This window comes from Acromyrmex echinatior, chromosome 2 (assembly GCF_024713525.1).
Source record: "Acromyrmex echinatior isolate Ae372 chromosome 2, ASM2471352v2, whole genome shotgun sequence".
Taxonomy (NCBI): Eukaryota; Metazoa; Arthropoda; class Insecta; order Hymenoptera; family Formicidae; genus Acromyrmex; species Acromyrmex echinatior.
The window spans coordinates 10,316,948-10,328,750 of NC_141853.1; the positions used below are offsets into that span (position 1 = coordinate 10,316,948).

The 11,803-nt window shown below is 29.2% G+C and overlaps 2 protein-coding genes across 5 annotated transcripts; one reads left to right on the top strand and one right to left on the bottom strand.

Moving 5' to 3' along the window:
- Positions 1-3,536: 3,536 nt before the first annotated feature.
- LOC105148050 (cdc42 homolog) lies at positions 3,537-8,169 on the bottom strand. 3 transcript variants are annotated; one of them, XM_011059516.2, is made up of 6 exons: positions 8,015-8,169; positions 6,782-6,981; positions 6,560-6,669; positions 6,281-6,478; positions 6,069-6,161; positions 3,537-4,362 (listed from the first exon to the last, which is right to left on the bottom strand). In XM_011059516.2, exons 2-5 carry the CDS (start codon positions 6,957-6,959, stop codon positions 6,072-6,074), a joined length of 576 nt encoding a protein of 191 aa, XP_011057818.1. In that variant the 5' UTR covers positions 6,960-6,981; positions 8,015-8,169; the 3' UTR covers positions 3,537-4,362; positions 6,069-6,071. The 3 variants fall into 3 exon arrangements, with proteins under 3 accessions (XP_011057818.1, XP_087258917.1, XP_011057819.1); XM_087402791.1 differs by having other exon boundaries at positions 7,923-8,153; XM_011059517.2 differs by lacking the exon at positions 8,015-8,169 and adding an exon at positions 7,604-8,008.
- A 665-nt stretch (positions 8,170-8,834) lies between these two features.
- On the top strand, positions 8,835-10,882 carry PQBP1 (poly-glutamine tract binding protein 1). 2 transcript variants are annotated; one of them, XM_011059519.2, is made up of 6 exons: positions 8,835-9,124; positions 9,248-9,372; positions 9,461-9,636; positions 9,873-10,053; positions 10,137-10,303; positions 10,385-10,882. In XM_011059519.2, the coding sequence occupies exons 1-6, from the start codon at positions 9,055-9,057 to the stop codon at positions 10,575-10,577; spliced, it is 912 nt and encodes a 303-aa protein (XP_011057821.1). In that variant the 5' UTR covers positions 8,835-9,054; the 3' UTR covers positions 10,578-10,882. The 2 variants fall into 2 exon arrangements, with proteins under 2 accessions (XP_011057821.1, XP_011057822.1); XM_011059520.2 differs by having other exon boundaries at positions 9,263-9,372.
- The last annotated feature ends 921 nt before the right edge of the window (positions 10,883-11,803 follow it).

Consider the following 11,803-nt stretch of genomic DNA (forward strand, 5'->3'; position numbering starts at 1 on the left):
GCCGCCGCCGCCGCCGCCGCCGCCGCCGCCGCCGCCGCCGCCGCCGCCGCCGCCGCCGCCGCCGCCGCCGCCGCCGCCGCCGCCGCCGCCGCCACCGCCACCACCACCGCCGCCGCTGTTATCCCTACTGGTTGTACCTGATTGTACCGACGAGAACACGGAGAACACGACTTTCCATTCCAACAACGTTGGTCGAGTTTTAACTGGCTCGTCGCGAATTAACAAGCTCTAAAATGGGTCGGAACGTTGACTGGGAGATAGAAAAAGAGAGAGAGAGAGAGAGAGAAAGAGCTGTTAATGTACCACCCAATTCACATTCTGACAATTTCCTTCGCGAATGTCTTTTCTGTGCTGCGCGTTTTTCGTGTCCATGAAAATAAATGGTACAGTGATCCGAGTGGATCCAGTATCTTTTCTTTTTTTTTTTCAAAAGAAGTTTTTGTAAGATTTTTGTTTTCATAAGGACTATTTACTAATAATGTAATATAAATAAAATAAAATTGTATAACTACGGGCAAATGAGAATAAATAACTGCACGATAATTAGTGCGCTATGATTTAAAATTGAAGTATGTTTAAAGTATCACTACGCGTCTGTGATACTTTAAACAAATTTGAACATTTCGGCTAATTTCTAGCCATCATCAGCGAATATCGTATGAAAGAAGAAATCGTTTAAACACTCATGCTCAAAATTTGCATCGCATATGTAGTGATATTTTATATTTTTTTTAATTTAAAATAATAAAAATGGCTTTATAAACGAATAAAAATTATTAGAAAAAAAGGGAGCGTGAAAGCCAATACTGATTTTTTTCTGTGAAAAGAATCTTCTATCTTTATTTAATCATCTAAAATACACAATTTAACAAATATTTCGAACTGTTATATTTTTTAAATAATTATTCTCATGCTCGTAGTTACAATTTTATTGTTTGAATGTTTGAATATTGTTTGAAATTTAATATTGTTTATTGTTTGAATTCTAGGAGTCCATTGATTAATAGATTTTATTGATTGTTGAAAAATGGAAAAGCTCTCGATGAAACACGTATGTCGAGATAAAAATATCTTTCTTGGCGTCGTATTTTTCTTTTTCCTGAATATTACGTTTTAAATTTCATGAGCAATTTGAAATACGTTTGTAAATCCAATCCTTAGAATAATGATCCCGTTTTGAAATCATTCAGACGTTCCTTTGATCCTTCTTTTATATTCCTTTTCATCCCATCCTTTGCACTTCTGGAGATGCGGTTTCAAAACATTACTTTTCTCTGTGTGATATGTAAAGTTTGTAGTAAAATTTTTACCATATTCGATATCAAAATGTCTTTCTTCGTATCGTATCTTTTTCTTTCCCTGAATATTATGTACTTTAAATTTCATGAACAATTTAAAATATATTTGTAAATCGAATCTTTAGTAATGACCCAGTTTTGACGGAATCATTCGGACGGAAATTATTCCTTTCATCCGCTCTTTTTCCTTTTTTTATCTCATCGTGATTTTACACTTCTGGAAATGTGGTTTCAAAGATTACTTTTTTGCGTGATACATAAAATTTACAATGAAATTTTCACCATATTTTAAAGCAGTTCTATTTCAGTGTCACGATTATTCCTTTGCTCCAATTACTCTGATTAACCCTGTGCGTATAATTATTCTATCGCGTCATTATTTATAAACTGCACAAGGTCTGAGAAATTCTGTAAAAGATCTCTCTCCAGCTTCAATACGTTCTTCTGCGTTTCAAGCACATTCCATTGAATGTGTAATCTTTTGTTTTATTCTCTTTACTCTATAATCGTCAATAATCGAAGTACGAAGTACGATTATATAACGTGATTCTCACGGTGGATTCAAAAAATTCTTCTCGTAATTATTAGTACCCAGAGTCATGAATAATTCTATCATCTCTCAAATGACGTTGCCACCTACGTCATTGAATTTCCATCCGTCGTTAACTTTACCAATATTCTATCGCCCGTATATCTCACTCACAAAAAAAAAGTGAGGTATTATTTTCTCGCGTTTCGCCGGACAAATGAGAGAAACGGCTGTAACAATTGCAACGGATAAATTGCAGAATATCCGTGTCAGCTTGTGAATTCCACATAAAGGATCCAGTACGCACGCTCCAATTAACTCAGTTTACGTACCGCTGTCACTTCAATTGGATTATATCATTCAGTAGAAAAAAATATTATACTTGCACATGCTGCACGTGCACTGTGTAGTACCAGTACAATATACGAAATCGTAATGGACTACGAGATCGTCCGAATTCAATCGAGTCAAACTCGCGTGCTTGATAATAAATGCCCGAAAACCGGATATGCCATAACTATCACATACACTGCAACCACTGGAAAAAAACTAGATCATAAAAATTGTAGCGATGGTTGTATCGTTGCAAGCGTTCGCTGAATGAAATGTTAAAAAAATTAAACACTGCATACGAGGACAAACGAAAATATTCGTATATAAATATCTTTGCATAAGGTATACTAAAAAAAAAAATATATATATATATATATATACATGAATATAAACACTTGAATTTCGCGTTTTTGTATGTTCAATTATAACTGTGAAATGGAAAGGATTTAAATCCATTTAAAAAGCAATTTATTTAACCCATTTAAGTCTCAAGTGACTCCTACGCACTTTTCTAGATTAAAACTTTGTAACTCAATCCGAATCAAAACTTTTGAATCGTAACTAATATTTGGAAGTAAAAAGAGTTGCTCTCCAAAAATTTAGTCGATAGAATGTAATGTCTGCACATAAAATATAAAAAGATTGAAAGTGAAAGTAGAAAAAGTAAATGACCCTAATAATTTTACTGTCGAATGAACTAATAAATAATTTCGCTATCTCTTTAGAATAAATCGATATAATTATTATTCCAGTTATATATAATATAACGATTAAAAACTTTGTAACTTCTATATTTATATAGATTTATAGTACGAGTTTTCGCTTGCTGGAATACTTTTACGTGATTATATGAATTCTATTTCTTATTGCGCAATTTGTTTTAAAAAGTATTACGAATTAATTTGTACTTAGATATTTTTCGCAATAAAAGTTTCTTATATGAAGTAAAGGGAGGGATTATACATACATATATATGTGTGTGTGTGTGTGTGTGTGTGTGTGTGTATGTATATGTAACAACATAATATGGTAGAGAACACCTATGGATCGGTCAAAGTTGGAAGTTATTCTAAGTTCATGAATTTAATTAATCTCAAATGTGACTGTGCGTCGAAATATTCGGACAATCGCGAGTGTATATATATATATATATATATATATATGTACTCGCGATTGTCCGAATATTTCGACGCACAGTCACATTTGAGATTAATTAAATTCATGAACTTAGAATATTATATTATTCGTAACTTCCAACTTTGACCGATCCATAGGCGTTCTCTACCATATTATGTTGTTACATTAACTCAGTCGGTTTCTATTTATTAATAATTTGTAACTATTATAATAATCAGGGGAATATATATAAGCAGGAGTTATACATTATATTATAAACATCTTTATTTTTGTAATTCTGGAATCAAGAATGACTCAAATGTCAGTGTACAAAAGAAACATTTTAGCTATGATAGAAACATATCAATGTCTTTCCTGACTAATAATACACGCATACACGCACGCGCGCATATTTTACAGCGCTTTTATAAAAATTTTCAGATTCTTATATGTATAACTAATGATTTTTAATTTTATATCGTACTTTATGTACTTCTACTACAAATCTTTGCTATTCAATGAGACTGTATTACATTTCCCACAAATTTTTCAAGTGTGTTGGCTGCAGAATAAAAAAATTCTCAGATCTTTTTATTCTACAGCTAATCAACAAGCTTGAAAAAAATTTGTCGTACGACAAATGTAATATTAGTTTAATCTTACAATTAATATATACTTTCACATCGTAAATTTTGTCACATGTTAAAATAACATAAAAAGTTCAATTTTTTAAAAGCATATCTTTTCAGTAACGAAATGTTAAGAGAAAACTATCTTAACTTGTCACAACATAAAGACTCATAAACGTATTTGATTTTTGTCAAAAAAATTATAAAATCATAATATAAGAAAATGATAATAATGGTAGAAAAAGCTATATAATATCAATTATTAGAAAACAAATATCTACAATAAAATATAATATCGAACAGAAATAATAATTAGAATCTATATACTTGCATATATATGTTCATATTGGTCTACATAGACAAAACATTTCGATCAAATACATTCGATAGAGATCTGCATATAATTCTAACTCGCGTACTTCGCATACCTGATTCGATCCTTTGGCCGCATATAAGGCTGAAATAATATATATATGTATATGGATTCGGATATAAAATTTATAAAAAAAATTTTAATTTAGGGTAAATTCGAATCAAATAACGTTCCGGTTAGCCTAAATATTATAAATTTTTAACAAAATCTTTGACGTTCAGCACTTTCATTATATTCAGATAATTTTATTTTCCATAAAAGACTTTATATATTTTTATATATATATATATATATATATATATATATATATATATATATATATACCACACAAATAATATTTCAAGTTAAAATTATAAACTTACAATAAAAAAAATTTTAATAATACTTAATATTATGCATTTAATATCCAAATTAAAAATTCTATTACTTCAGTCTAAATTATATTACTTTAGCCTACTTCATTGTAAAATATAATGTACATTTCAAATAATAATTTATTAAAATATATTTATATATACTATGAATTATCTTAATAACATATTACGGTTTAATTCAAAGAAATATAATAATTAAAAATTAGAATAAAATAAAACAGATTTAAAATATTCTATTTTCATGTAGAAAATTAGCTAATAACTATATTTTTTAATGGATACTACATCCTTCAATGTAACGAATGTAGAAGCCATAGATCTACATAGAAATTATATGGACGAAATAGTTACTACAGTGCTATTTGACATATAACTAAATCATATATGACTATAAATGACTAAAGAAAAATATGATTGCAATGTAGAAACATTAAATTAGTCAAATATCTCAATATACTTATTTGTTTTGCTGATTACATATGGCCACCAAGAAAATTTCATAGATCTTATGATAGAATTTAGTTATATATACGCACACAAAATATATATGCGCGCGTGCGATGTTTTTACACACAATTCTACAATAACAAGAATTTTTTCCTGTTGTGTTTTATAAATCATAAGAATAATATATGTTATATCGTATATCATAATCCTCATTTAATTATTTTTATAAACTACAAAGCAAAATTCATTAATTTGTTAAATAAGTAAATCTATTGAAATATTTTATTATTTGTATACAGGTTTATTGTGTGTATGAGATATATGTTAGGTACAAACAGAAAGAATGTACCTAAAAAAATGTAGAAAATTAAGAGTCGAGCACTCCAAAAGAATAAAAAAACTTTTAACTAATGTATGAAAATGCAAAATTAATAGTGTTACACATCAATAGTGTTACACTTATGCATATACATGTACGTCATGTTATAATTTACATGAAATTATACAAAACATATAATCCTCTTTATGAAATGGTTTATATTGAGCAAAATTATTTAATTCTTTTTAACGATGGGAATATTATAAAGATTTTATATTATATCCCTAAATTTTCTTGAATCTCTTGTTAACATTCTGTGTAAGGCAATTCATACATTTGATCGCCATAACAAAGAGAGTAAACAAAGAGATGCACAGAATAATGTGAAATATGTTGGTATAACGTTCATTATACAAGGCAAAGATATAATTTAATAATTATAATTATAATTTTATAATTATAAAATTTATATAATGCCAATATAGATAAAGATTGCTTCATATGTCGCCAATGCCATAAAATACTTATACATATATATGCCTTATAATTTAACAATTGTCACTGTAAAACTTTTGCATGCAGTGTATATGAGGAAATTTACAGTCTTCTTACTGTAGAGAACTAACAGTTTTATCAAAAAAGTAGTGTACCTTCTACAAAATAATACACCTTCTTCTTCTAATAGGTTCTGGAGGCTCTAAAGCTGCTAATATAGCCTCATCGAAGACATTTTTAAGCCCTTTCTGAAATATTGACAAAAAAGATTGAAGCGAAAAAAATCAGCTAATTGAAAAATCAATTCTCAGATTTAATTGCATAATTACTAAAATTATTACATAGAAAAAGTAGGTTATTGCCATACCTGTGTAAGAGCGCTACATTCAACATATTTTACGGCTTTTAATTCCTTAGCAAGCTTTTCTCCTTGTTCACTCGAAATAGCCTTTTGCTTATTCTTTGCTAGTTTTTCAATCGTGGCTGCATCATCCCGTAAATCAATTTGTGTACCGACTAATAAAAATGGCGTTTTTTGACAATGATGCGTTATTTCTGGTACCCACTATTATATAAAAGTATACATAAAGATAATTATATATAAGGATAAAACATTTGAAACAACAACAATTAATTTTGATTATACCTTTTCTTTAACATTTTCAAATGATGATGGTGACACAACTGAGAAACATACAAGAAATACATCAGTTTGTGGATAACTTAATGGACGTAAACGATCATAATCTTCTTGACCTAAAAAAATATTCAAACACTTAAGTAAATTGTTGCTAACATAATCTTTTCTATTTCTACTCAAAACAATTTAATATTAACAAGTACTATATAGATACTTAATGATAATTACCCGCTGTATCAAACAATCCTAATGTATATGGTTCACCACCAATCATGACAGTGACTGCGTAGTTGTCAAATACTGTCGGAACATATTCCGATGGAAATTTATTCGTGGTATAAGAGATTAATAAACAAGTCTTACCAACTGCTCCATCTCCAACTACTACACACTTTATTGTTTGCATTTTTAATTTTATCAAATGCTACCTATGGAAAACAAGAAAAACAAAAATATACTTTGCTGTTTTCTTTGAAAGCTTAAAATTATACAATTATACAAATAATATTATTAGTAAATTAACCGCAACTATATTATTTATGCATTGTCAATTCTTAATAAAAAATTAAATATTTATAATATTAAATATATTACACTTTATTTCTCATAATAAAATGTTTACTAATTCAATTTTTGTCTTTTTTCTATGAAATAAAAGTACATCAATTAGTTTCTCTTTGGTTTTAATATCAAATTATTAACTAAGTACGATAACATATTCCACGGAAACGAATATATTATACTTCAAAGATTTATATTCACATGTGACATTAATGTACATATAATCTCTCTCGAGTTATTGAATATTATTATTGGTATTTAGATTAAATATAAAATACGAAAATATAACAAGATATAAATAAAGTCTACCATCAAATAAAATATTGTTTTATCAGAAAAAAATTGAGGAGTTGCATTTTTTAAATCTATGGTTACGTTCATCAGTATAAACGAAATTACGCCAATAAAAACTTGAACAATAGTCCAGTAATACTTAATTATATATTGCGACAATATAGTAATTAGCAGTGACAGATAATTATTGCAAACCTCTTTTATGTACGATAATACAGGCGTAAGTTGCAGTTGCACTTATTACAATTGGCAAAGAATCAAAGTGCGGCAAATTAGTTTTGTTCCACCAATTTGAGAATTCATTCGTGTATCCGATTACAGATACATGAGGATTAGCGTAATCTCGGCATTCTGCGCTTGGCTGACTAAAAATCTACTATGACGGACGCGAAAAATAATTGGAAAGCTCCATGTGAAGTAGCACATCAGAAGAGAAATATTGTTTTCGGAGTCGCCATTTTGATCATTATGTCAAATACGGTTCTCCGGCGAGAACTCCGGTGGGAGTACATACGTGAAGTCGAATTCCCCAGGATCTCCGTAAATTAATGAATGACGAGGATAATGTGGTCAAAGGTATATACAAAATTTAAATTAAACACTCACACGCAAAAACTGGGCGTCGACACTGGACTACGTTTTATGGTCACGAAATCTGCAGTCTCGTTAGATAGACATTGCATTGAAATGATAGCGCGACACTTCTCTCACTTCTGGTCTATTCATACAACACTGCTGAATCAGCTGGGATGCGTTCCTAAAACGTAGCTGCAGTAACCAAATCTCTATCGTTCATGCGACGTGAACTATAGACTTTTAGATACTCTAATCACGTTTTGAAACGCATTCTTAGGGGTCCTATTCTTGAATATAATTTTCTTGGGCACGAATAATTTTCGCATATGGAAATGACTGTTTCTCGACTGTGATTAGTCGATTATATACGGAATTGCTATTTTCGTTTGCGATATTTGTTCAAGAATTAGGACTCAGGATGAATGGGTGCATTCAGAACGACAATTGCTCACCGAGCTTTTTCATCTGACTGATTTATATTTTAGGATCTAACGGAATATGCCAATCAGATGCAAGAGCTCAGTGAGCGATTGTCATTCTAAATGTACCCATTGGCTGTGTTCAGCAAACAGTTGAGTGAACGCTCGCTGTTATCGGTGTATTCTTTTAGATTGTCCAACCAGATTTTAGATCTAGAAGAATACATCAATAGCATTGGTTAGGAGACTTAACGAGTGAGAGCTCGCTACTATTGATGTATTCTTCTAAATCTAAAATTCTGATTGGATGATCTAAAAGAATACACCAATAATAGCGTTCACTCAACTGTTGATTCTGCTGAATACGTCCATTGAACTGCTTTTCTCCGCTAATCACAGTCAGCTGAGCAGCTAGTAGCGCCAATGTTTATATTAATGCAAGTTCCTCTCTTGAGAGTGCATAGTTTTCGGTACTTGGAAAGGTTTTGTATTATGTTATAAACCAGTTGTAAACAATCACGAATAATATTGAAAAACGCTTGTCTATTAAATTAGAATATTACAATCGAGTTATTAAAAAAAAGAACTATTCCTATATTATTTATAATAAATTAATAATTTTCTGAAAGTTGGGATTGAAGAAATCTAAAAATGCCTTTGCCAGCAGCATTAGCTGCACGTCTTGCGAAAAGGGGGTTAATCACTGGCTCCGAAAAGCATGGTATACATAATTATATGTTGTAAATTTTCTTATATATTGAATTAATTTCCGTTCTATTAATAAAAAATATTTATATAAATCTTGAAGATTATATCGTTGCATGATTTGTAATGTTAGGTTAAGTTATTAATTTTGTAGAATCTGGGAAAAAAGAAGCAAAAAAGAAAGTGCATGAAGAAGTAATAGCTGAAGATTATGATAACACAAAAGAAGAGATTAATCAGATTGACATATCCCAAAAATTTATGGTAAATGTGACTATAAGTTAACATTTAATTTTTATTTGTATAATAAAACAAATTTAAATTGTTATTTAAAAAAAAACTTTTTATTTAGGGTTATAGTGGGTGTCCTAATAAATACAATATTTATCATGAATGTACAAAAAAATGTAAAGAGTTATGGGGAATCGGACACGCGCAACCTTCGGATAGATATTTGAAACAACAAATGAGATTAATTCAAAAATATCCATTGCCAGAGACTTGGAAAGCTGTTTATGATCCTGGATCGTAAGTACTAATAATTTCTTAGTCTTATATAGATAAATTAATTCTTGTCCAAGAATAGTGCTAATTTTTGTATTTCGTAATTAAATATCTTTTTAATTATCAAAATAATTTTAAAATATCATTTTTTTTTAAATAATATTTATGAAATTGTTCAATAATATTTGTGAATAATGATTGTGATCTTATTGTATATAAGATATTGTATAGAAAAATATTAATTTATCATCTATTCACAGTGGACAACATTATTATTGGGATTGGTCTTCTGATTTGGTATCTTGGTTACCACCTGGTCATCCTAAATGTCAAATATCGCAACCTGCATCTCAATTACGTGAAGAATTGCATTTGAAGGCAGGAGATCAAGATGATAATTTGTCAAGTGATGACAGCACTAGTGATCAAGAGCAAATGGAAGTTAGTAATTATATTTTTTATGTAATTATTATAGATTTACAATTTACAATTTAAGATTTACGACTAATATTGTGATTATTCAGGTAGAAGAAAGTGAACCTATCAAAAAAGACAGAAAGATCGAAAATCGTTCAAGATATAAAGGACCAGATAACAAAAGAACTTATAGATCTGACAGAACCGATGGTAAAGATGCTAAAGATCGTACTTTAGATCCTATGGATCCAGCATCCTATAGTGATATTCCTAGGTATGTATTCCTATTCACAAAAGTTCACAGATTAACATATGTATATCTCATACTTTTTATTTATATATAATTGCATCATAGGGGGAAATGGTCAGACGGATTGGCTAAACATAATGAAGCTAAAACTGGTGCTGACACGACCGCCTCAGGTCCTCTTTATCAAATGAGACCATATCCCAGTCCAGGCGCGGTGCTTCGCTCTAACAGAGCTAATAAAACAGAATCGGAATCGTCCAGCAAGCCGAAAGTTTCGTTTCCTGAAAAACCGGAATAAATAAATACACTTTGTGATAATAATGACTTAATTTTATGTGATTATGTTAATATATACTAATGATAATGTTGATATATTAAAATATACTTAATGACAATTATTCGGCACAAAAGATCATTTCACTATTGTAAAATATATAGTAAACTTTTAGATTAACGAGAACATCAAATTATGCCTCATAATTATTTGATATTTTTTTATCAATGGAAATTTTTCAGTGTTCATATGAAGTTTCCAAATCAATTTTTTAAAATCTGTTATGTAAACGTTATAATAAGCAATAAAGACTAATATTTTAAAAACTATCTAGAAAATAGATAAATATTTCGATTCTATTATTATAAAAAAATATTCGTAAATCTGCTAATTTGTACGTAATCTAATAGGCATACGATAGATAAATATGTTTTTCAAAACGTGTGACTATTCTTGAGAATATTCTTATCAGAAATCATATTTTTACGATTATATATATCGATAACTTCGGGATAAATTTCAAGATTGAAGTTTAAAGAATAAACTATGCTATCGATTAATATAAATACAACGCAACAATGTTTCGATTGCATTACCTTAAGATGAAGTTGAAAAGAATTTTCATTCATTCGTCGGTTAAATGCAACTGTGGTTCTACACAGAATAATATATTTTAATCTTATCAGATAATCATCTCGGAAAGAAAGCATTTGTGAAACAAAATTTTCGAACGGTAATTGTAGAATTGTTAAACAAATAATGAATCAATTTTCGAAAAAAATTAATTTTTCATGGTTATCATGTAAAGGTTGTTACTATTTTTTTAAATAAAATTATATAAATTTTTTATATAATATATTTTTTCTAATTACTTTGCATATATTAGGTGTTGGAATTAATTCGTAGCGTTTTTTAATGAAAGAATGTTATTTATTTCACATGAGCATTAAAAAATACATTAATGAAAGTACTTCCCATCACTTGTAAAACGCTACGAATTAATTCCAACACCTAATAAAAATATTAAAGTTGAACTATTAAAAAATCAATAGTTTTTACGAGACATTTTATACTTTATTCCAGCACATATTTGATAGGAAATATATCTCGTACACAATTAATTAACAATTATATCTTAATGATAATAAGATTAGAAACAAGACCGTTTATATGAACAACTACAAATTAATTAATGAAATACTCTGGTATACTCGAGAAAATTATCATTCAAATAAATTATTGTCAAGCAT

Bases quoted from the DNA above. Each gene is read 5' to 3' on its own strand.
- LOC105148050 (XM_011059516.2), bottom strand. From the start codon at position 6,959: ATGCAAACAATAAAGTGTGTAGTAGTTGGAGATGGAGCAGTTGGTAAG. The intron at 6,670-6,781 runs GTAATTATCATT...ATATTTTTTTAG, and splicing joins AGGATTGTTTGATACAGCGG to GTCAAGAAGATTATGATCGT. The intron at 6,162-6,280 runs GTATGGCAATAA...TCAATATTTCAG, and splicing joins AATGTAGCGCTCTTACACAG to AAAGGGCTTAAAAATGTCTT.
- PQBP1 (XM_011059519.2), top strand. From the start codon at position 9,055: ATGCCTTTGCCAGCAGCATTAGCTGCACGTCTTGCGAAAAGGGGGTTA. The intron at 9,125-9,247 runs GTATACATAATT...TGTTAGGTTAAG, and splicing joins CACTGGCTCCGAAAAGCATG to TTATTAATTTTGTAGAATCT. The intron at 9,373-9,460 runs GTAAATGTGACT...CTTTTTATTTAG, and splicing joins ACATATCCCAAAAATTTATG to GGTTATAGTGGGTGTCCTAA.